This window comes from Acanthochromis polyacanthus, chromosome 2 (assembly GCF_021347895.1).
Source record: "Acanthochromis polyacanthus isolate Apoly-LR-REF ecotype Palm Island chromosome 2, KAUST_Apoly_ChrSc, whole genome shotgun sequence".
In the NCBI taxonomy this organism is placed as follows: Eukaryota; Metazoa; Chordata; class Actinopteri; family Pomacentridae; genus Acanthochromis; species Acanthochromis polyacanthus.
The window spans coordinates 4,622,122-4,646,260 of NC_067114.1; the positions used below are offsets into that span (position 1 = coordinate 4,622,122).

A 24,139-nucleotide genomic window follows, 5' to 3' on the forward strand; every position below is an offset into this window, starting at 1 on the left:
GATTCAGTACTCCTGGATACAACTACACCATGAGGACAAAACAACACTCCAAGCAACTCCGTGAAAAGGTCTTTGAAAAGCATAAACCAGGGAATGGATACAAGAAAACTTCCAAGTCATTCAATTTCTCTTGGAGTACAGTTAAATTCATCATTCAGAAATGAAAGGAATGACACGCGCCTGAACGGGCTTCAAAATCCTCAAGAACTAAGTGACAACAAAGAGACTTTTGAGAGAGGCCACCAAGACACCTATGACTCTTCAGCAGCTAAGATGGGAGACACTGCATACAGCAATGGTTGCTTGTTCTTCACCAGCCAAACTTTTATGGAATTGTGGCAAAAAGAAAGCCATTGTTAATTAAAGCTCACTATATCTAAACATGAGTTCACCAGAAGGCAAGTAGGAGATTCTAAGGTCAACTGGAAGAAGGTTCTTTGGTCTGACGAGACCAAAATTATTTTTTTGGCCATCAGACAAGATGTTTGGTGAACACTTAATTTGGCTGGAACTGTTTTTTGTGCCAGACCCTGAAAAGCCTGTAAGGTTAGGTGAGGATAAAATGAATGCAGAAAAATGCAGGGAACTCTTAGAGGAAAACTTGATGCACGTTGTAAGAGAAAATGACCCTAAACTACAACCAAAGCCACATAGAAATAATGAAGGCTAATTGTTCTGCAGTGACCAAGTCAGATCCCAGACTGCAATCAAACTGAGAATCTGTGGCTGATGTGTAAAATGGCTGTTTACTCACAATCTCCATGTTGCTTTAAAGTTGTGCAAAAAGGAATAGGGAAAAATTACAGCGTCCAGATGACCCAATTACCATAATTCAACTCTGAAAAGCAATAAAAGGGGAAAGCTTCCCAGGGCGTGGATGCTTTTTATAGGCGCTGTAAATGTACGAACAACTATTGCATAAATCGTATTCATAATGAACATGTAAAGTGCTTCTAGAGGGCCACTTACTCATTTTTAGTTCCAGCAGGAGAAAATACTGAGATGTAATGAAGTTGAAGTTGTACAGTTATACAGTTGGTCTTTTAAGTCTGATACACTTTTGAAAGGTGCTACCAATACTGGAAAATAATTCTGCATTTAACAACCTGCAAAATACAGATAGTTAAAAGAAATGGGTTTTACAATGTGTATAACTAGTGAGAATCCAAAGTAGTTTAAATAAATCCACTGGACTTTAAGAAAGTTCCTTGAAGACGTTTCACCTCTCATCCAAGAGGCTTCTTCAGTTCTGGTGGTGGTTGGTGTTGCCTCAGCTTTCAAACCTCTGTGAGGTGTGTCCAGAGCTATTATTCCAACGACTGATACCAAAACTCATCTGACTACTCAACGATGGTCGTTGCGAGTATCGGTGGGGGTTGTTGAAATGCACAGATGTCACTGAGCCCTCGTGTAGCATGAGTCTGCTGAGTAGTTCTTTTGGGGAGTTTTGAAAGGGCCTGATTGTAAATTGGCAAAAGATGATGTCGCAGACCACCCCCCTGTTCAGAGATGGCTTCTCTACTTTGACATGGATGGCTTCTTTCACTCCTCTCTCAAACCATCTGTCCTCCCAGTCCAAAATCTGATCATTGGTGTCCTGAAACGAGTGTCCTTCTTCCTTAAGGTGAAGGAAGACTGCCGAATCCTGTCCTGAGGAATTTATCTTGACCCAGACCAGATTTGCCAACTTTTGGACCTCTGTCTGAACACCACCTATTTCCAGTACCCTGATCCGGTCCCCTTCAGGTGAACTGCAGGTTGTGTAAACCTTCAGCTGAACTGTCCCTGAATGACTGTTTGTCATAGCTAAGTCGCTAACAGCTACTCGGTCGTGCTGAGGAGTGCAGAATTTATTGGTTTTTGGTCAGAGCAAATGCACATTTTTGGAGAATCTTTCAATGCAACATGTAAAATAAAGTGATTTTGATTAAATACTCCTATTTCAATCTTAGATTTGTGTAATTTTCAGCACATCACAAAGTTAAAGTTCAAGAATGATGACAAAGGTAAAGAACCTGACAGTTCTTTCTGTTTTTACAGTTTCTGGCTCTGGGAAATGCTGTAATTTGGGTGATTTAAAAAAAAAAGCCTTGCAAAGCCACTGGCAACTTGTGAGGTTCAGAGAGTTAAATGGTGTAATTTACATATAATTTTTTATATCCGTGACACACTACGAGTCTGTTCCGGTTGGTGAAAGCATGAGTCACGGTGATGGTAGACTGCTCACAGCCATGACCTTCAGACCAACACAAACTGGAATTCAAAGGAAGTACAAACCTGAGAGTGTGAGTCCACTGGTTTGTCTGGTGGCCAGTCATTGACTCTCTCTCTCTCCCTCCCTCTCTCCCTCTCTCTCTCCCTTTCTCTCTCTCTCTCTCGCTCTCGTTCTCTCTCTCTCTCCCTGTCTCGGTCTCGGTCCCGGCTCTGTTCTCGGTCTCGGTCTCTGTCTCGGGATCGCTCGCGGTTTTTCCGCCGGCTGCCATGGTGAGAGGACGACTTGGAGCTCCTCTGCAGCGACAGGTGTTCTTGTCCGTTACCAGGAACCTAAAGCAGACAAATGGGGATGTTATTCTCTTAAACGTGGTCACCTTCATCACATCTCACTAAAAATTACACCTCAGATCCCGGCGAGTTTCTTCATGCACCCATTTGGCAGCAACGGACAAAACACAAGGAGATGTGATGGCGATTAGTGATGACTTTATACAGTACATGAAAAAATGCACAATTATGTGATTATTTTCGTAACCTCTAATATATAGCAGGTGTGCAAAAAGTTATTCATTCATTATCAAATACTGTGTTGATTTGTTTTTAGATTAGTCATTAAGTTAAGCTGATGTTTTGTCTGATCAACAGGCTAAAAGCAATACGAAATGAAATTTACAGGATATAAAATAAAGAAAAGCAGCAAATTCTCATTTTTGCGAGGCAGAATAATTGATTAATCATTAAGTTAAGCTGATGTTTTGTCTGATCAACAGGCTAAAAGCAAAAAGAAATGAAATTTGCAGGATATAAAATAAAGAAAAGCAGCACATTCTCATTTTTGTGAGGCTGAAACTAACAAAAAACATGGCATTTCTACTTTAATTGACATCAGTTATCACCTAATTTGAAAAAGAGAGACCTTCAGAGGTGCCGATATGTGGATTTTGTCACCTTTAGTCAGAGTCAATAGTAATTTCTCTCCATTTCCAATCTTTGTGCTAAGCTAACTGCTGACTAGCTTCATGTCTAACAGGCAAATATGAGACCACAGTTTTATTCTTTTTATAGAACTGATTCAAGCAGCTTTATACAATACAGCAAAGAGTCCAAAAATATCTGCATTGTAAGTTTGAATGCATGTGCGTGTTCCTGCATTTATAAATGCTCTGAATGACCTTCATGTTATACAATGATGTGACTGCGTTCGCCTCACAAACAGCACACACTGCAGCATGGAGTCAGCGTCTGACAATAAAATGTGAGTGCAAGGTGACTTCATTTGACACACATCGTAGCGAGATGAAACGGATGCGCAAACAGCGTGCGGTATTAAACTGAAGACACGTTTGAAATGCTTTCAGTTTGGAATCAATCGCAGCAAAATCAATGGACCAAACGAGAGGATTTCAAAGCAGCTCGCAGTGGTGAGTGCGGTGTCAGTAAACATGCAGCCGTAGTGTCGGGGTTAGATTACTGGTGAGGCAGGATAGGGCGCGGGAGGCTGGTGTTGTACCATAGGCGAGGCGACTACGGGTAGGACTTTGACAGCTGAGTTGTGCTTTAAGCTATTCTTAGAGCTAAAGAGGGGGAAAAGGCTTTTCTTGATGCTGGGGTTCCTCCCGTCCTCCATGTCCGTCTGTGGAGCAGAAGACGCACAGCCACAACTCTCAACACAAATCTCTGACAGCAAACAGAAACACAACTGCAGCAGCTGATCCTCAGTCTTTAGAAATACCACTTAATGGAGAGATACAGAAAGAAAAACCCTGTCAACAATAGTAGGAACATTTGGGTCGATATATAATTGCAGGACTTTTTATAACATAGATGACAGGTATCATAGTTGACATTTTTGCTGTTTTCAGGCCTATAAATCAACATGGCCGCCTATAACCAAACACCACATGGTATTTTTACAGAAAGATTCTTCTAAATATTATACATACAATTGAGTGAAATTGAAAGTTATTTCTAAAGATATTGTAGTAAACCTGTTGACTACTTTATATTAAATAATTCAGAAAGCCTTGGAGTCTGCCAGTCTTTTCTTTAGGAGGAAATGACATCATGTGGAGCAGGTCATGTGATCTGGAATTAACACACTTCCTTGAGAGGTGCTTTTGTAATGGGCAACTTAGGTGAAAGTGATTTCTCGGACACAGATACAATTTGTTATTTTCCATGTAAAATTTGATGTATCGCCAAAAAAGAAATATCTGTCATTATTATCTGAACATAGTAAAAAGAACAGTTTTTGAATAAATTTATTTTATTATTGTTTAGCTAATTAGAAGGTGGTTGTTATTAAATTGGGATGGTTATTTAGTTGACATTTTAGTCATATGCAGTCATTTTTTAATTAATATGTGATTGTTTCCATAATAAATAATTTCTGAATTTGTAAAGACATGATGATAATGAACATAAAAAAAACAATAGTTTTTTTTTAAATAAAAATGTATGCAAGATATATCCCATGGACTTCAAAAGCCCCTCAATTATATATATTGACCCATTTGATTAATGAACAAGGAACTCCATTAAATTAAACAATTCTTCTATTTTATTACAATTTGGGCAGTGTGATCGCGATTTCTATGTGTTGTAAATTAACCGGCATAATTACATGATGGGCAAAGAAATGAGCTGTAAGACGTCAGTTGGTCAAAACTAGTTGGTTTGTTGGGTTTTTCTAATCTGTAAAAAAAAAAACATAATATAATTTGCACACAGATATCTTGGAATATGGTGGAAAAAACAGGAATGATATTACAGAATTTTTTTTTACTTTGCTGAGATAAAGAAGTTGGTGTACTGATAAAAAGAAAAAGCAGCCAAGTGCAGCAACCATATACTCGGTGAACTAATCATGAAGTAGACAGATAAAACCGTCACAAGCTTCCGCTCCTCTGGAGATATTAAAAGCAGCCATCAGATATATAAGCACCAAATTTACATAATATTTTTCATTTTCTGAGATTAGATGACATACTTTCTTCATATTACTATGTCGACTTCTTTTACAATTGCTTTCCTGCGGCTTTATTTGTATAATAGACGTGGAAGAAAAAGTTGAATTTTGCATTTGGCAGTTGCTTTTCTGAAAACCTGGCTAAAATTTGCACTATTTTCCAATTAAAACTCGACTTTTTCAGGCATACTCGGACAATCTGGGGAATAATTATGAGGAGTTTACAGTTTTGTTATCTCATCTAGATAACTTTGTGTACAATCAGTCTGACTGCTTCCTGCTCCGTTTATTTCTGATGATGTATTATCAAATTTCAGCAAATATCTTGGTGAGGCTGACATTATTGTTACCAACAGAAGTGAGAGCAGACTCCAGAGGACAAGACCAATAAGTCAGAATTACCCAGTAGCACTCTCAGTGGTTAATATTAGTGTTCATTCACACAGTAAGTGCACATGCTGTAGTTAGTTTTCAGTGTTAAACACATATAAACACAGAATACTGTTAAAAAGCCTACTGATTATTATTTAACTAAACATTGAAAAGTATTTTGTAGAACCAAAGTAGCATTGTTTCAGTGAGTTCTAGACGAAAAAAGGGCTGAAAAAAATCTTACTATTTGTGTCTTCTTCTTTTTCTTCTTGATGGATCTGAAGAAGCCCTGTTTTTCCTTCTCTTTGGCGGGCTCTGGAGGATTCATGACCATCGCTTCTGCAGCGGTCCTGCACAGAAAATGTGGAAAGGTTTCATAAGACTTGTGTTTGCAATGACAAACTCGGGTTTAGAAGGAGTCATAAGACTAATAAAAAACAAAATAGACAATTTATAGAGCAAGAAAAAGGCAAGAGTCCTAAAATAACACCCGCAGCACAGAAAAGGTTTGTAACTGTACATCAACACGGAATGATTATCCAAATTATTCACTTTTCACAACAGAAAATGTTGTAACTTCTCTCTGCAATAAACCTAGCTTTTATATATTGCGACTGGCAACACAGTCAGCATAAAGAAGACAATATTTTTGACAATTTTAAAGACTGATAGTTCATGTCTTTACAGCAACACCACAGAGTCATTTTGAAAACATAATGGATCTTATTTGGCAGATTTTCATGTAACGGTGAGGAAAACATGACAGACATGGAAATATGAAGATAAAGCTTCAAGGAAATTCAATCTTAGATCATCAAATTTTCTGTTTGACCATCTTTGATTAGCTTGAATATTTTTGATCATAAACTATGAATATGTGTAAAGATATTTGTCAAAATTTAGCTAAATAAATCAAATATTTCCCAAGTGAAATCATTTTTAAAAATGGCCCATTTTTTTTTCCACACATTGAAATTAAATATCTCAAGAATGATTAAAGACAAAAAGCCTGAAACTTTCATGTTTTTCTCATTATGTCATTTATTCAAAATGATACTTTTCATGACTGCTTCGTTTTTGTTTCATAATGTAACTCACCTAAAATCTGAGACCATTTGATCCACTTTTCCAACAATGCAGATTCTGAATGAATGGTGGGAAGAGAAATAATGTGGAAAATCTCAAGCTTTTATCTCTTTTTTTCTATGAGGTTCTGAGATATTTTCACTGAAAACGGTCTCAAATTTCAATGTGTGAAAAAACGCACCGAAAATTTTTTAGTAGTTTATAAAAAACCTCATATATTAAGCTAAAAATACACAGTTACCATTTCAAATATCCAGTTGATGATGGAAACGAGTTTAAAGCAAATCAGAGGCAGTCAAGCAGAAGGTCCCCGATGATTCGAGATGGACTGATCCCTCAATGTTTTGCATCTCGGAGGCACTTTGTACTGTAGATGCAGCAAATAATCACCTGCAAACTTAAATGTTCCCTCGATTCAGTAGTGACCTTACACCTACTGTAGTGCTGGATGGACCTGCCATACCAGCTCAGCCAATCAGTTCTCACCAGTCAAAAGCTGTCTGGCGTTTGGAGTGGTTGGGCATAGCAACGGGGTCTCCGGGTCCAACGGGTCCAACGGGTCCAACCGGCCCTCGACCCTGACCGACACCATCATGGAAAGAAGTGGAATTATCTGGTCTGGGGAAGGAACTGAAGAGAAACAAGTAGGAGAGGAAAATAAGTGAAAGTGTGTATTTCAGCATGATTGATCTCTGATGTATTCTGACAGTTTTTTTTCACAATGTTTTTCACATTCCCCAAAATCCCCCGTCTGCCTCGTCTGTTTAAGCACAAGCTGATACTTCTGCCTCTTTTATTTTGGGTTTCTCCCAGTGTAATTGTTAAACACAATGACGAATGGGAAGTGTAGAAGGAAACCCTTGTTAGTGGAATATAAAGCCTGACATTCACCACCGATCTGTGAGAAACCCCCAGTGTTTTTCTCCTATTCATTTATTCAGAGCAGCTGCCTGACTTCAAGTCATTTGACCTGTCACCCATACATGAAAATATGCAGTTAAAGAATAAAAGTGTGAGCAGTTGGTTTCCTTGGTTGATAAAGGTTTAGATGTGTCTGTTTACTGTCTGCAGGATCATAGCTAAACATAACACAAAGACCAAATTCTCAGACTTTTCTGTTTGCTTTTAATTCAATTTAGCTGGGGCTTATTAATAAAAAATAAAAAATGAAGCACTGTTTATTTATATCTTGAGCTTTAACTGCGCTGTATTTTTTGTTTTAATTGATGCCATGACAGATTTTCTTTTATTTTTTTACGCTGGTTCTGTGATAATATTGATGGCAATACTGGTTGCTCAGTCAGACAATAAAACAGCCTTTCATAAAATGTTGTTTAAGGATTCTTAAGTTCCAGAGGATGAGTTGTACTTCTACTGGTTTGAGGCATAGCTTGTTTGTTTGTTTGTTTTAAAAACCAAATTAAAATCAGTTATTAGAGCCAGAAACTGTTCAAACAGAAAGAATAATCCAACTTATTCATCAGTGATCTAACATTCTTTCAGAAAACTTAACCAAATCTAAGCTTAAAATTGTGATATTTATTCTTAACTACTTCATTCTGTCTAATTTAAAAACATTTCAAAAATCATTTGCTCTGTTTAAATATTTTCAGGAAAAAAAATCTTTGCCATTAGTTCCTCATCTGTGAGAAAAAGTCATGTAATTTTGGGGACTATAAGTAGTAAAATATTTATAGTATGTACAGTCAACATTTTTTCCTAGTACTGGGGACACTTGGAGGCACTTCAATTACATTTTGTTTAGAAAATAAATCACAAAAACTCAGCTTTCTTATGATTAATGGAATGATACATTTGTGATACAAACATTTCTACTGCTGTCTACTTCTAGCTATAATTGTGCTTTTCCCAATGAGCTGCGGGACTTAATACTGCAGTAATAAATAGTCCATTGTGAATAAAAACATGAATGCAGCAGCAAGTTCAAACGGTTAATTATAATCCTGCTGAATGTGAACATGAGTGAACATTTCAGCACGATAGCAACTCCTATGCTTATTTTTATCTTCCATTTTAATCTTTTCGATCATCATGTCATTATGCCAGTTAATTTATAATGCATGGAAATCATGACCACACTGCCCAAGTTGTAATAAAATAGAAGAACCGTTCAATTTAATGGAGTTCCTTGTTTATTAATCAAATGGGTCAATATATAATTAAGGGACTTTTTAAGTCCATGGGATTTATCTTGCATACATTTTTATTAAAAGTAAAAAAAAAACTTAATGTTTTTTGTGTTTATTATGATCATGTCTTTACAAATTCTAGAATTATTACGGAAACAATCACTTATTAATAAAAAATGACTGGAGATCACTAAAATGTCAACTAAATAACCATCTCAATTTAATAACAACCACCTTCTAATTAGCTAAACAATAATAAAATGAGCTTATTCTGAAATTGTTTTTATTGTGTTCTTTTTATTAAGTTGAGATAATAATGACAGATGTTTCATTTTTGGCAATATATCAAATTTTACATGGAAAATAACAAATTGTATCTGTGTCTGAGAAATCACTTTCACCTAAGTTCCCCATTACAAAAACACCTCTCAAGGAAGTGTGTTAATTCCAGATCACATGACCTGCTCCACATGATGTCATTTCCTCCTGAAGAAAAGACTGGAAGACTCCAAGGCTTTCTGACTTATTTAATATAAAGTAGTGTGTGAGTCAAGTGTGGGCTTAACGCATGTCAACAGGTTTACTACAATATCTTTATAAATAGCTTTTAATCTTAATTTTACTCAATTGTCTATATAATATTTAGAAGAATCTTTCTGTAAAAATGCCATGTGGTGTTTGGTTGTAGGCGGCCATGTTGATTTTTAGGCCTGAAAACAACAAAAAGCTCAACTATGATACAAAAAGTCCCGCAATTATAGATTGAGCCATCTGATTCCTTTTTCTCACCTCGGTAGAAGCTGCCGACTCTCCGAGGCATCGACTCGGTGAAGATCATCCGGTTCTCCTTGGATGAACCTCCATCCTCGACATGAGGGTCGTGATACATGCCAACCTAAGAAACACACACATTGTGCAGACAAACAAACATACATAGACACAGGACCAAACAAAGCTCCTCAATATCAACTTTGTGATTAATGAGCCCATTTAATCTCACTTCTTCACTAATCATTAGCTATCACATCCTTTACTGGCTCGCATCACAACACATTGAGGACAATCTTAGAGCTTTTCAGCGAGGTTACATTTATACCAGCGACAACGTGCAGTGAAGCTGTTGACCTGAGTAGAAACAGAAAAAGCTATGGAAACCAGCAGTCAGAAGGGCTACTGTCAGGAGGTAGGGAGGGGGTCGGACCTCGTTTTTAGAGCGCTGTGTATGAAAAGCAGCAGTGTTGTCCCTCGTAGAGTCTTTGATGGAGGCACAAGGGTGGCTCATGTCTTTAGGGGACTGCTCACTCTGTTGAGAAGACGGACAGGCGCAGGTCAAAGCAGACTGGACAAGCAGCATGAAGCAGTGGCAATGACAATGTGAGACAGTGACAGTAGCTGCACACATATATCACTTAGATCACCTATATCCACGCTCACACAAACACACATCTACAGTGTGCACGACAAAGGAAAATTCACCCTTCTGTACCTTAAATCATTTAATATTTTTGAACAATACCTTCAACACATTTCAGGAAATGTATTTAGCCTATATCTGTGTGATTTTTCACCATCCTGCCTCATCTTCTGCTTGTGTAGCTTAGAACAGGTCCAATAAAACGGTGCTGACTTGTGTTATTGGGTTTCCATGCAGGAGAGGAACTTTGGTGATGAGTGGGCAGCAAAAGGTTTTCAAAAACTTCCTTAAAACTTGCGCTGCTTACTTTTATGGTCTTTACCAAGGCACCGTTTTTGGAGAGGCTGAATAAAAATGTCATATTCCTTCAAAAAAATAAGCAACAAAGGCCCACAGTGTTCTCCTGACATGAAGTGCTACTCGCCACATCTTGTTGTTCTTAGGAATCAATTTAAGCTCATGGAAATTACTGACTTTTTCAACATATTTGAAAACTTGAACACTCAATCCTTTTTGAAACAGTGTCCACAGAAAAAAAATCTATATTCACACACAAGTGATACCTAAAATTGGAAAATGTGTAGTCATTGTCCATTTTCAAACAATAATAAAAACCCAGATCAGTCACATAGGCAAAAGTAAGTGCACTCAGAATCAGAATCTCTTTAGGACGCGATAGTTGTATATCTAGAGTCTTGTGTTCTCTTTGCTATTGGAGTGTGTTTGAAGTGTGTGGTGTGATATTGGCAAGATTTTAAGAGCTCTTTAAAGGTTCGGGAAAAATATTACAGATAACTATGAGCCTTTCAAGGGATTAAAAAAATCCTTAAATTATTTGAATTCTTTGAAATACATTAAAATCACCTACAAGTGACATGTACTTCAAATGCATGACCAGGACAGGCCGCCCCAAGCAAACTGCAAAAAGAAGGTTTCAACAACCCCAACTTTTCATCACAGGACTTGCAGGTAACTTTGCCAGCTGGTAGCAAAGTAGAAAGGTCCAGAAACTGATTTGCTTTCCTGCTTTCTTTGCTGTCCAAAAAGAGCATTTAAGAAAAAACTACAGTTTGCCAGTGAATATATGGGCAAACATCAGCCCTTTTGAAATAACATACTTTAGACAGACCAATCCAAGATAGAGCTGTTTGGCCACAGTAGCAGTAGACCTGTTCGGTCCAGACTACAGGCAGCTTTTCAGGAGAACAACTTCACACCTACTATAGAGCACGGTGCAGGTAATGTTATGGTTTGTGGTTGCTCTGCTGCTTCAGGCCATCTGTCCCAAACGTGGAAACTGAACTGAAAGTGGACCTTTCAACAGGATAAAGAGCCCAAGCACACAAGCAAATCCACCAAGGAACGGTTCAAAAAGAAAAAAATATTAGGGTTATGAAACGGTTGAGTCAAAGCCCAGATTTGAGTCCCACTGATATGCTTTAGGCGGATTTGAAAAGGGCTGGTCAGGTAAGAAAACTCCAGAATGACTTGCAGTCTTTCAAAGTTCCAAGAAGCCCATGTCAGAGACTGGTGAATGAGTATGCAAAATACCTACGCTAAGTTATTTCTGCTAAAAAGGGCAAAAGTTGCTTCTGAGGCCAAAGGTGAACTTACTTTTTCCACAGAACAATAATTCAGCTATTGACATTTTAGTTGAATATGTGATTGAAAAGACTCCTACTGATGTTGTTCAGGTATCATATTTAGTATCTGCAGGCACTGTATCCAAGAGGATCTTTGAGGCATCAATTTCTGTGGGAAGTTCCCTTTTTTGCACAACTGTATGAATCAAACTACTTGTAGAAGGTAAACTGAGCATTAGCAAAAGGACTGTAAAAACTTTAAAGAAGCTGAATTCTGAACACGGATATTGCTGTTACCATGGAAACGGTAACAACTCCTAATGCGTCTGGTGCCAGAGGAGAAACAAACAACACGACCACATGATATAACGGAGCCTAATGGACCCTTCTTTACAATGTTAGCGTCAGTATTATAGGGTGATTGTTTCCGTTCACCACCACCACACTCACTCACTGCCACTAACCCTGGTCATGTCATCGGTGCAGTCCTCTCTCGAAGAGCTCACTGAGTGTCCGGTGAGGGTGGTCCGGTGCTGCAGCTGAGGGGAGAGGAGCTGCAGGCTACTGGCTCGGGTCGGTATCGCCTGACCAGGAGCAGGCAAACCCGCCATGCCGCCCTCCACCCCGTGCGGTCGGTGGCGCTCCCTTCTCACGTACATGGAGTGCCGCTGGGGCCGTTGCTGGGACGAGAAGGGGGAGGTGTAGCCCAGGCCATAGTGATAAGACTCGTGTGGGGAAGGCAGAGTGTGAGTGGAGGGCATCCCAACTCCTCCTGGGTCTAGGAGCTCCGGAGCACCAGCGTCTTCAGGGCAAAAGAGTGAAGATCAAGCAACAAAGTTTCTTTCTCCTCTAGTATATGAGGGTACTTCAGAAAGTTCTCTGCTTCACCTGGGAACAAGGGGCAAAACTCCCATTTTGGGACATAACTGTATAGTATAAAGCCTCATATCACTGCCCACAAAAACGCAACTGTTGAAAGCAATCAAAGAAAAATGGAGCTTAGAACCGGTGTGCTGCTGCTAAAGGACAACGTGCCTGTTCACTAAACACAGGTGGCAGAAGCAGCCAAATGTGGCTTTGAACTGTTGCTCCATGCATTTTACTCACTCGACCTGCACCGTCTGACTTAAATCTAATTCCCAAACTGAAATCCTACTTCGACATTGTCAGAGTGATGATGAGGTTATGTATGCTGCTGAATCTGGAGGTCCAAGATGAGACCTTCTTCTACAGAGGGCTAGTGAAGCCTGAACGTCGGTAAACCAAGTCCGTTGACGTTAAAGGACCATGTTGAAAAATACTGCAAAAATAATCTTTCTCCAGTGCCATTTTCTGGTGAGGCCAAGAACTTTTCAAAGTATCCTCATATTATTTGATGACCGTTAAGTCTGTAGAATGTGAGAAATTAGCCAACAATCCAAACCACCCAAAAGATTCCACCAAAATCTGCACATCCCCACATTTGGAAACTGGAAATTATCAATGAATTCCTACATATTGACTAATCTAATGGCAGCATTACATTTCTCCTACGTTCTAAATGGGGCTACATCTGCCACAGAGTCTGGATAGAGACCCAAGAACCAATGTGACAAAATATGGACTTCTTGTTTCTTACTTTTATCTGTTGAAGGTGTGAATGTTATAGACAATATGTCAACTGTTTGGTATCTACGAGGCTGCAGTTGACTCTTGTGTACACAGTTGGCTCTTCAACTTACCTGGCGCTAAAGATTTATGTCTGGATTTGTGTCTGGATGAGGAGTCCAGGGTGCTGCTCTCCATGCGGGCGGTGCCGCTGCTACGAGAGGCCGGACTGTGTCCAGATCGGTCGCTGTGTCGAGCAGAGGGGCTTCCTGGGGGACCAGGGGGACCTGATGGGGCGTTGAGGTCTAAGCAGCTGGCGGGGAAGAAACGAGCGCCGGGTCCGACCCCACCTGTCGTGTTGGCGTTTGGATCATCAGGGTGGAGTCGACCGTCACTGAGGTTTCCAACAGATTTGGCATCGCTCAGCGCACTGTGGCTCTTGGACAGGCTGAGATAAGAGGCCGAACTTTTAGAGGACGACGACATGGATCCGTGGGCGGAGTCCGCAATGCTGTGGGCGTGTCGGCTGTGTTGTTTCTCTCCTCCAGACTGTAGTGTGTTGGTCTTGCCTTCGAGGAAAGTGTGCCGGCCGGCCTGCTGCTGCTGCTGCTGCTGCTGCTGAGAGCGAGAGGAGCTTTGTTTGCCGTGGCCGTACTTCGCACCGTGTCCCTGGTCCGACAACTTTGGGGAAGGTCCCAAGTTGAAGTCAAACTCTGTCTTGTTTTTGGATTCCTTGGGACTGAGAAGGTGCGGCAGATTGTTGTTTGCCAGGTCTTTGTTGGATGAGGCAGAACGATTTAGGGTCTGGGACAAGTACTGGCCCTTAGGATGTAGCGTCGGACTCAAACTGGTCGGGGCTGGTTTGTTACCATTGAGGAAACTCTCATTGCCGAGGTGATGGAGGTCGCCGTGGCGAGGGAGGCTGGAACATTCTTTACTGTTTGAGCGACGGCTTGAGCTCTTCGTGTGACTCCTGGAAGGTTAGAGGGAGGAACATTCGGCATTGCATTTTTAGTTTATATTTTATGGTTTGTGTAGTCTTTGCTAAGTAGCTGAAGTACTTTGTTTTCTTTAGTGCTATAAAAATAAAGATGCTATTCTTATAACAAAGATTTTCCTATAAGTTGGAGTTTGTAAGCTATAACTTTTCCATCATTGTGGCAGTTATGTAATTATAGATAAGCCTAAAATCAATTTAATTTTGAGAAGAAACTATCCGATATAACAATATTACAATGAAGATTTTATCCATATAATCCAGCCTTTGTTGATCGACACATGGACAGATTTTAACTGGTTGTTGTAAGATGAATACAGGTGAAAGTTAAGACAAAATAAAAGTACCTACCTTGTAGGAACCGTGTTCTCTCCGTGGTGGTGTGTTTTCCTCTTTGAGGATCGTGGGGGGTTGGGAGAAGCAGGAGAAAGCCGCTCTCTCTCTGCCTGCCTCAGAGGCTGGAAGGCTGGATGGTTCAAACTCTGATCCGTTAGATAACGCTCAGTGGGGTTTAGCAGCAAGAGATTCTGAGGGAAAAGACGCACACATGGAGGGTTGGGTGTATTTTAGTGGTTTGTGTCTCAAACTTGATACATAATACAATTACAAATATAACAAGAGTTGAAAAATTACAGGAATATAGATGGATTGACATGGGAGTGAGTATCTCCTGGTGTTTTACCTTCATCAAATCCAACATCAAGCCACTTAGGATGCCTTGGTATCGTCTCTCCAAAGTCTGAGGATGAGTAACTGAGGGAAACTGGCACACGAACAAACACATAATATCTGGATTGAATTCATATCCAACCTGAACTTCCTTTTTGTGCACTGAAGATTACTATTACGATTTCCAGCATACAGAACATTATCCTACCAGTAAAAAAAAAAAAAAGTAGCTCTGAGTTCAAATCGCACAGAAATCTATCGCTGGATCACGCTAAACAAACTACCAAGCACACACAAACACGCACAAGTAAAGTCTTTTTCGGCCTTCTGGGACATTTTCTCTTGCTGCTAAACTGAACACCAACCACCTATCTCATGAGTCATAGCAATCCACTCAGTCATGGTGCTGGGAACACTGCCACAAAAGAGAGAGCGATAGAAGGAGACGGAGCCGAGAGAGCACTAAAGGAGGTAAAAGCACAGAGGAGGAGGATGAAGGAGAATGAAGAAGAAGAAGACAAGTGACTGCAGCTGATGGTTCCTACCCTGATGCCATGAAATCGAGGGTTGTTGTAGAAGAGCTTCATCTGTTCTGCAGGCAGTGGCCCCAAAACCTTCTGAATGGTGAAGAGCTGGAGATGACAGGAAGCAGCATCATAGTGAGTGGTATATGAATTTTTTAAACATGTAAACTGATCCTTGAACATTTTGTGCAAAATTTATCAAGCATTTAAAAAGAAAAATCTGTAAAATTGTACACATTTTCAGCTTCAAAGTTCTTCATTCTTGACCTTGGAAACAATCTCACCTCCAGATCTATTTGTGTGCAGAAAGTCCTGAAAAAAATTCAAACTGGAACATCTATGGTACATTTCCATGACAACTGGGCAAACGCTTTCCACTGAAGAAGACCATGTGATGCGATCAAAAGCAGCAGCACAGTGATAGAACTAAATTTGAGGTTATTTTTTATCCTGTTTTTTGGGTACTTGGGCGCAGCACAACAATGATGTATTATCATCCAACTAAACTGTTCTGTTCAACGTATTCTTTCTTCCTACTGTACCAACTATCTGACAGAAACATCTATCTCCAAAGTTAAGTCGTGAACCGTAAAATCGAAACAATGGGATGAAGCTTAAAGAGCTTCATAAAACTTGACGGAAGCTGCAGAATTGGGCTGGTTTACTGTGGTTTTGTTAATGAATGACTCCTTTTAAGCTACGTGTAGTTATGTGATCTTTGTCTATAAAAAATATTGATTAGAGCAGCTTTAATTTGCTCACTGAAAATTCAGATTAACATTTTTCATTTATCAGCATTCACCGATCACCCTTAATGTTAAAACCCTCTCCCTAATATTGTCTGGGGTCTTATTATGCTGCCAAAACATTTCTGACCCACAGGGGAACAGATACAGGACCTGTAGGGGTATTTGGTGGTGTCTGACACCAGGACGTTGGCTGCAGATTGTCCGTGGATTAGGCTAGTTCCAGTGCACTTAACGGAATTTAACATCTTGACGTCTTTGCCCAGTTCATCATGCTGTTCCTGAGTAGATTTTGCGGTGTGGCTGTGGAAATATGCCACAGTGGTCATGTTTGGTTTGCAACTATGCTCAGGTAGTTTGTACGTATCAAAGTAACATCCACATGAATACCAGGACTCAAGATTTCCAAGAAGAACATTTAGGAACAATGTTACACACATCACCAGTCATTTGCTTTTGGCTTGTTGGTTTATATACTACTATGTATACCTCAAACTTGGTTCTAAATTCATTCCATTAAAGTTACTAATGGGTCATAGATGCTACTTTTATTTTCGGCCACATAGATTCTGTAAAACATTCGACTGAGCCTGGTTCTTGCCACAACATTTTTCTGTAAAGGGCTCATTGGGCTGGTTTTCAACTTCACTTTTAGATTTGTGGCTAAAGAAAGACCCTGTGATGATATCAGAATCAGAATCACTTTATTCATCCCTGAAGGGAAATTCAGTTGTCAGGGTTCTTATCTGTTTAATTTTGAATTGAATAGCCTGACTGCTTATGGCAAGAAAGATTTCCTAAATCTTTCGGTCTTGCAGCGCAGGAATAGGAGCCGTCCACTGATGTTTCATTGTTGATTGAGGCAGATGTGAAGTGGATGATCCATGTTTGTCAGAATGGCCTCCATCTTGCTCAGTGCCCGTCTCTCCACCTCATCCTCCAATGTGTTCAATCCGATTCCAACCACAGAGCCAGCTTTTTTAATCAGTTTGTTGAGACGCCTTGCATCCTTCTGCTTTATGCTGCCTCCCCAGCAGACTGCAGCATAAAACAGGACACTTGCTACCACAGACTGATAAAACATCTGCAGCATCTTCCTGCAGATGTCTAGTGATCGAAGTCTTCTGAGGCAATAAAGTCGGCTCTGGCCCTTTTTGTAGATGAAGTTATGTGGGCGTATGTAAGGTTAAATATTTTAATATTAACAAGTAGTGGGGCTAAGCTTTTTCAAGGGGAGTAAATAAGCAACATACAATTTTTGAAACAAGTATAAGTATATTAGTTTTTTGAGAACCAAATGTAACATTTATCATAAAGACCTCATCATAAGTTTCCCATTAGTGTTTTTGTTTTGTTTATGTTTCTTTTCATTGAAAATATCAACCTGCCTGGGGACAGCCGATGAAAAGCAGAAGGTTTTTGGCAAAGTCTAACATATTTCATATCCATGTTATTTAATGTGTGTTGTCCCTGATAAACAAATGAACTAAATTAAGAAAAGTTAGAAAAAGTATCTTTAATTTGGGTATTTATTTGCATCACCGTGGAGATCCAGCGCTCCGTCTCATCAAGAAAAAGTGGTGATGAGGTTATAAATCAGCAGAGCTCATGTCTCAGTGCATTGACCTGGAAGGGATTCGCATTGTTTCCTTTAATTTCCTCTTACAACCACTGGAATGTAAAATAAATACATAATCCATTAAGTCTTGTCATAATTAGGAACCAGGGCTGAAACTGATTTATGTTTATCGATTCATTCATTTGCAAATTCTTTAATTAATCGTTAGCAGCATGCGGGTCTACAGACTGTGTTGAACTGATTGTAAAGCCAGCTGGGACTAATTTATGATTCTGGGATATCTATGAATAAGTGTGGACTTGTTTTGTCTGTAAAATTTCCGAAAATTAGGACACATGCTCACCGTGTCATCTTCCAGTTGCTCATTATGCAGGATCCAATCAAAAGGCATGCATATGCTTCTTGTTTAGGTGTTGAGAACAAAAATCTGTGACCGATTCTACCTCTTAAGCATGTGTGGGACTTTAAAAATAGTTTTTCAATACATTACAAAATACCATTTCCTTCAGGTACATACGAATCAAACAGTTTTTTCTGAAAAACTGCTCCCTTATAAAGACATGAAATGAGCAGAAGTTGCCAAACATTCCATGGAAAAGTTGTTGTTTTTTTAGGTGATTTACACTTCAAATGGTCTCTCTTTTTCATATTGTCTGTTTAATTTAATACTTGTTTGATCATTACTGGAGTTCACCAACCTGATCGATCTCGCTTTCCCCTGGAAACAAGGGCTGCCCATCACTCAGCTCCCCGAGGATACACCCCACCGACCACATGTCCACCGCCTTCCCATAGGGAGCCCTGAGACAAACAGACCAAATATTATGGACAGGAAGAATGTTAACAATGAACACCTTATTAAGGGTGATAATGACAGCGGTGAGAATGAGAATGAGAAAGATAGCGGTGAAAAGTGCTTAGAGGGGGTGATGATAAAATAAAAGGATGGATGCTGTGATTCTGATGGAGAGGCTCATAAAGAAGACGGTCATTTGTGAGGGAACGGAGCTGAGGAGTCTGGTGAGAAATCTGGCAGCAGAGAAGCAGAGGAGCGGTGGTGTTGGAGGGAGCGAGTATTTGAGTGGGCGGCATTCAAACGCTGTCTCAATAAATGTTCCAGGGCATTTACTAAATCAGGCTACAGCAGCGAGGCTACATGACGCTCAGCCGTCTCCAAGCTAGAGCGGACATTCAGTGCAGCAAAAAGCACCACAACAACACGAGCAACAGAAATCAGCAGCGAAACTGAAATTTGATGTGAGGATACGGTGAGTACGCCTTGGTTCATGTCAGAATGTTGTAGAGGGTGAATCACCGGCCTGCTCTCCCAGTGAGGTGAATTAAAACAACGCCGAGTTGTTCACAAAGACACACACAAAAATATAAATAATAAACTAATAGAAATATAAGATTAGACAGCTCACCAGGCGGGCCACATTTACCACAAAAGACAGTGTTTAAAGCAGTGTGTGTATGTGTGCTAATGTTGACTGAGGTAAATAATGTAAATAAATAAATAGTAAAAAAAAAATACTATTAAAATGTAATGTCTATAAATAAAATGTATGATATAGATAATATATAAAATTTATATATTATAAATTCTATTATTTTTAGCACTCTATGGGTTCCTTATGTACACATATAAATACAGTTATTTTGTTTAAAAAAGTAATTGACAGACAAAACTAGCATGCATATTACGCCATGCTGTATACTGCTAGCCTAGCCCTGCTAGACCCATGTTCTGAAGGCACAAGGGTCTAGGCACGCTCGACAGGGAGGGAGGCGGGCTAAAAGGTTGTCTATCAAATCCCTCTGCAGCAATTGGGTAGGTATACAACCAATCAGCGCAACGAATAGGCTCCTAGAGCGCCGGAAATCAGAGGATGCGGTAGTTCGGTGAAGCCTTATTTATACAGTCAATGGGTGAAGCTCAAGTATATTACAGACATGTTAACAGAAAGATTATTCAGAGTCGGTGCTAATGGAGCTCAACGACTGTTGTCGTTTTTGTTGTCGACCCTGGCAGAGAATTAAATTCGTTGCCGTGGGTTGTCTAGTGCGGCTAGGCTAGTTGTTTCCGGTTGTTTCTGTCAGAATTGTCGCGCCTCTGTCGTCACTTAGTTACGCCCGCCTTCTGACTCTACACTTCATGGTGATTGGTCCGGCCAGTTTTAGGAGAATCCAGCCTCCAGCCTTATGGAGGGTAACTAGACCCACCCTGGCAGAGAATTAAATTCGTTGCTGTGGGTTGTCTAGCGCGGCTAGGCTAGTATACTGCAGTACTACTGTCACTCATATTTAGCATTAATTAAACAGTATCACTATCTGTACTGGCTGAAAACGGCTTTAAAATAAAACATCTGATGGTATTACAATGTCAGTCTAATAGTTTACATAAAAATAAATATCTGATGGGCTAGTAATACATGTCAGTCTAACAGTTTACCTTTTTAAAAAGTATGTGCATAAAAGATATGTGATGTTTCATCTGAGTGTCAAAACAGATTTCTTACATTTCCCTGTGAATTTGAATATTTTCAATTTAAAGTTTGGGCCATCATGATAAGACTAACCATATAAGACATTTCTCTACAATAAGGTGAAAAAGCGTGTCAATTACAGCATCATCACTGGCAAATGGCTAAAACAAACTTTAAAATTTTGGCTTGTTGAATATCAGCAAAAATCCAGCATCATGCATCTCTACTTAAATGTTTTAAACATTCAGAAACAGGAATCAAACTAGACTTTTAGGGATTTGGGAGGAGTTGTGACAGAAACTGCTGCTAGCACGTCAGAGCAGCATGACAAATTATATTTAACTAGTTTTACAGCGGGGGTCTCTGAGAACAGAATTAATCACTTTCAAACTTTTAAAATATGCTACCAGTTTAGCAACTCTCATGAAATTATAAAAAGCCATGAAGTATTAAGCTGATCCAACCATGTCAAGTGTGTTTTAAAGCTGCTAATGAAGTCCTTCAGGGCTCCACATCACACAGCATTACGGCTAAAGTGGAGCTTCATGAACCTTCTCACATCAACTCATTCCCACAGACAATAGAACATGGTTTTGGACTGGTGTTTGGATAAGCAAACACTGCATCAAGTTTTTCAATATCTTTGGGGTTTTTCGCTTTTTGGTCAGACATAACAAGATACTTGAAGCAAAGAGGCCTCTAATAATAAAAATAATTGTCAACAGAAGCCCCAGACTCTATCAGAGAAGCTGTTTTTTTACACATCCATTGAAAACCATGTATGTCCAAATTCAAAGACTTTATTTTTCACTGAAATTGTAGAACTAAATGTTCCTCTATCGTTTGAGGAAAACTCCTAAACTCTGAAAAGGAAAACAAGTGACATATTGCCACCACTTAATTACATGCATGTTTGCAGGGTAAAAATGATAACTTATTGATTTAGATAAACCTTTTAAACAGTAAACATTCATTTGATACGTTGGGTTGACATAATATTGTTGGCAATTGCAGCAAATTAATATTGCATGAAACCTAAAGTCAAATTTCTGTGGTGGCTTTTATTTAATAACTACATTCAAATAACAAAATCAGTGTGATGACTAAGCACCCTCCCCTTCCTACCTAACACTGGAACAACAAAAACTTGTGTTAAAGCTAATTCTCCTCGCTCCGCTCCGCTCCCACTTATTAGTCGAAAATAATTCTCTGTCATTTTTTTCTATTTTTTGAGCCAAAACATTATTTATTAGAATGTACCACTTAAGAAAAATAATAATGTATTATCTAACAATGCCTGTTTTATGTAAAGTCGATGTTTTAAATATATCCAGTCATTTTTTTTTATTAATGAGTGATTATTTCCATAATAAATAAATATGGAATTTGTAAAGACATGATCATAATGAACATAGAAAGCATTTTTTTTTTTACTTTTAATAAAAATGTATTATGTGCTGTGAGTCATCACCAGTCTGCTGTTTCATATTAGTAGCTGTGCTTGTACTGGTATCACAAAAATGCCTTTACTGTTGTTTATATATATATATATATATATATATATATATATATAGCTGTGTTCAATCAGGTTGAAATATTCCACATATCTGCCCCTAGCCTAGCCACGCTAGACAACCCACAGTAACGAATTTAATTCTCTGCCAGGGTGGGTCTAGTTACCCTCCATAAGGCTCGAGGTTGGATTCTCCTAAAACTGGCCGGACCAATCACCATGAAGTGTAGAGTCAGAAGGCGGGTGTAACGAAGTGACGACAGAGGCGCGACGATTCTGACAGAAACAACCGGAAACAACTAGCCTAGCCGCGCTAGACAACCCACGGCAACGAATTTAATTCTTTGCCAGGGTCGACAACAAAAAGGACAACAGTCGTTGAGCTCCATTAGCACCGACTCTGACTAATCTTTCTGTTAACATGTCTGTAATATACTTGAGCTTCACCCATTGACTGTATAAATAAGGCTTCACCGAACTACCGCATCCTCTGATTTCCGGCGCTCTAGGAGCCTATTCGTTGCGCTGATTGGTTGTATATCTCCCCAATTGCTGCAGAGTGATTTGATAGACAACCTTTTAGCCTGCCTCCCTCCCTGTCGAGCTTGCCTAGACCCTTGCGTCTTCAGAGCATGGGTCTAGCGTGGCTAGGCTAATCTGCCCCATCATTTCCCAGAAAATCGAGCTTGACGCATTCAGGATCCTATTTGATATTAGTTCCTTAGTAATATTACAAAACTCAGTGTTTTTCTTAATTTCGTTGCGGCTGTTGATGCAAGGCAACGTGGCCTTATGCTACCTTGCATGAAAATGACTGCAACGACATTTTCACGGTGAGTTTTAAATGTAGGAAAATGAGAGCAGCAGTATTGGATCTGGATTGAGTTATTTGAGGCGGTACTGTGAGAGAAAATGACGGTTCGCCGTGTCTCCGTTGGATGCAATCTTTAGAAAAACAGAAAAGCCTGACATATCTGGTCCTCTGAGAAAATCAAATGAACACTCTTTCCCTCCATCCTTGCTTCTCACTTAGTCTCCTGCAGACACACAGAAAGGACTCACCCCAGCAGCAGCTCAGGTGAGCGGTACCACCTTGTGGCCACGTACTCAGTGTAGTTGGCATCTGTTCCTTCAGACAAGTTACGAGCAAAACCTGAACCAGAGTAACACGTAAAATTACAAATCACATACACCTGATTCTACACTTTAGACATCCAGTACATCCAGCGTGACGCAGATAATTCCTAGTCTTTCACATGAGGGTATAAACGGCCAGTTAATGGGAATAATTAGGATAATCGACAGTCATTTCGTTTGGACAGTCACAGTAACAACATGGTCATCTCCCCATGTGACCAGGCTCTAATTTGTCATGTCACAGCAGGTGGTCTGAGGCTGTGCTTTAGATAACTGTTCTGCAGAGAGTCCTTTTTAAGCATGAAAAGTCACAACAAACACAACGCCAACTCCAACAGTAAATAAAAAAATCTCACCCCAGCTGACTCAGTGGGATTACATTAACCAATTATGCAAAGACAACTGATCGTGTGATTTTTCAAGTACTGAAATACACCTTGAAGATGTAAAAAGGCAAAATTGTGCCAATACAATTAATACGCTATATTAGTATTTTACAAGTTAAGTGCATAACATTAACCCAACTTTCAAGATATATACTTTTGGCACATGAATTGTGATGACAACCACCAGTGTATATTTTATAAGGCTGGTTGGCTGCTTCCCAGTGGTAGAATTAAAAAGAAATAGTTCTGATACACAGTTTACAAGGTGACAAAATAATGGTGGCATTTTTCACTGAACTGTATTCAAGAAACCAAACATGGCACAATAAAATCACAAATAAAGCTGCAAAACTCCCTATTTATAGAAAAATGTTGACTAAATCAGCAGCAGACTCATTCTGTTTAATCCTTTATCTAAGCAGTAAAATGCTGATAGACTGTGTGTTGCTCATCTAAATCTCAACAATTCAACTTAAATACAGCTGATGTAAAGAACAGAAACTGAAAACTCACCAAAGTCACAGAGTTTGAGAACATCCTCATTGCTGATGAGGAGGTTTTCTGGCTTGATATCTGTAGAGAGGTGCAGACAAAAGACTGTTAACCATAGGGGTCAGTTTCTTTCTTAAATGTTCCAGTTATGAAACATTTTATAAAAACTTGTCCCGAGCGCAATCTTCCACTGAGTTAATATTGTGTTTGAGCCACAGTTTTTTTGCTTTTATTAA

At 39.4% G+C, this 24,139-nt stretch overlaps 1 protein-coding gene across 1 annotated transcript in view; it reads right to left on the minus strand.

Annotated features, from left to right (window-relative positions):
* The window catches only part of cdkl5 (cyclin-dependent kinase-like 5), a 65,225-nt gene that overhangs the window by 4,351 nt on the left and 36,735 nt on the right, over positions 1-24,139 (minus strand). Inside the window, exons 7-21 of the mRNA XM_051941405.1 lie at positions 23,925-23,984; positions 22,951-23,041; positions 18,588-18,690; positions 15,586-15,672; positions 15,054-15,134; positions 14,723-14,898; positions 13,509-14,347; positions 12,252-12,589; positions 9,992-10,093; positions 9,580-9,685; positions 8,522-8,525; positions 7,127-7,270; positions 5,799-5,904; positions 3,725-3,847; positions 2,278-2,544 (exon numbers count right to left, since the gene is read on the minus strand). Of these exons, the coding sequence (XP_051797365.1) occupies positions 2,278-2,544; positions 3,725-3,847; positions 5,799-5,904; positions 7,127-7,270; positions 8,522-8,525; positions 9,580-9,685; positions 9,992-10,093; positions 12,252-12,589; positions 13,509-14,347; positions 14,723-14,898; positions 15,054-15,134; positions 15,586-15,672; positions 18,588-18,690; positions 22,951-23,041; positions 23,925-23,984 (2,627 nt within the window). The remainder of the gene's footprint in view (positions 1-2,277; positions 2,545-3,724; positions 3,848-5,798; positions 5,905-7,126; positions 7,271-8,521; positions 8,526-9,579; positions 9,686-9,991; positions 10,094-12,251; positions 12,590-13,508; positions 14,348-14,722; positions 14,899-15,053; positions 15,135-15,585; positions 15,673-18,587; positions 18,691-22,950; positions 23,042-23,924; positions 23,985-24,139) is intronic.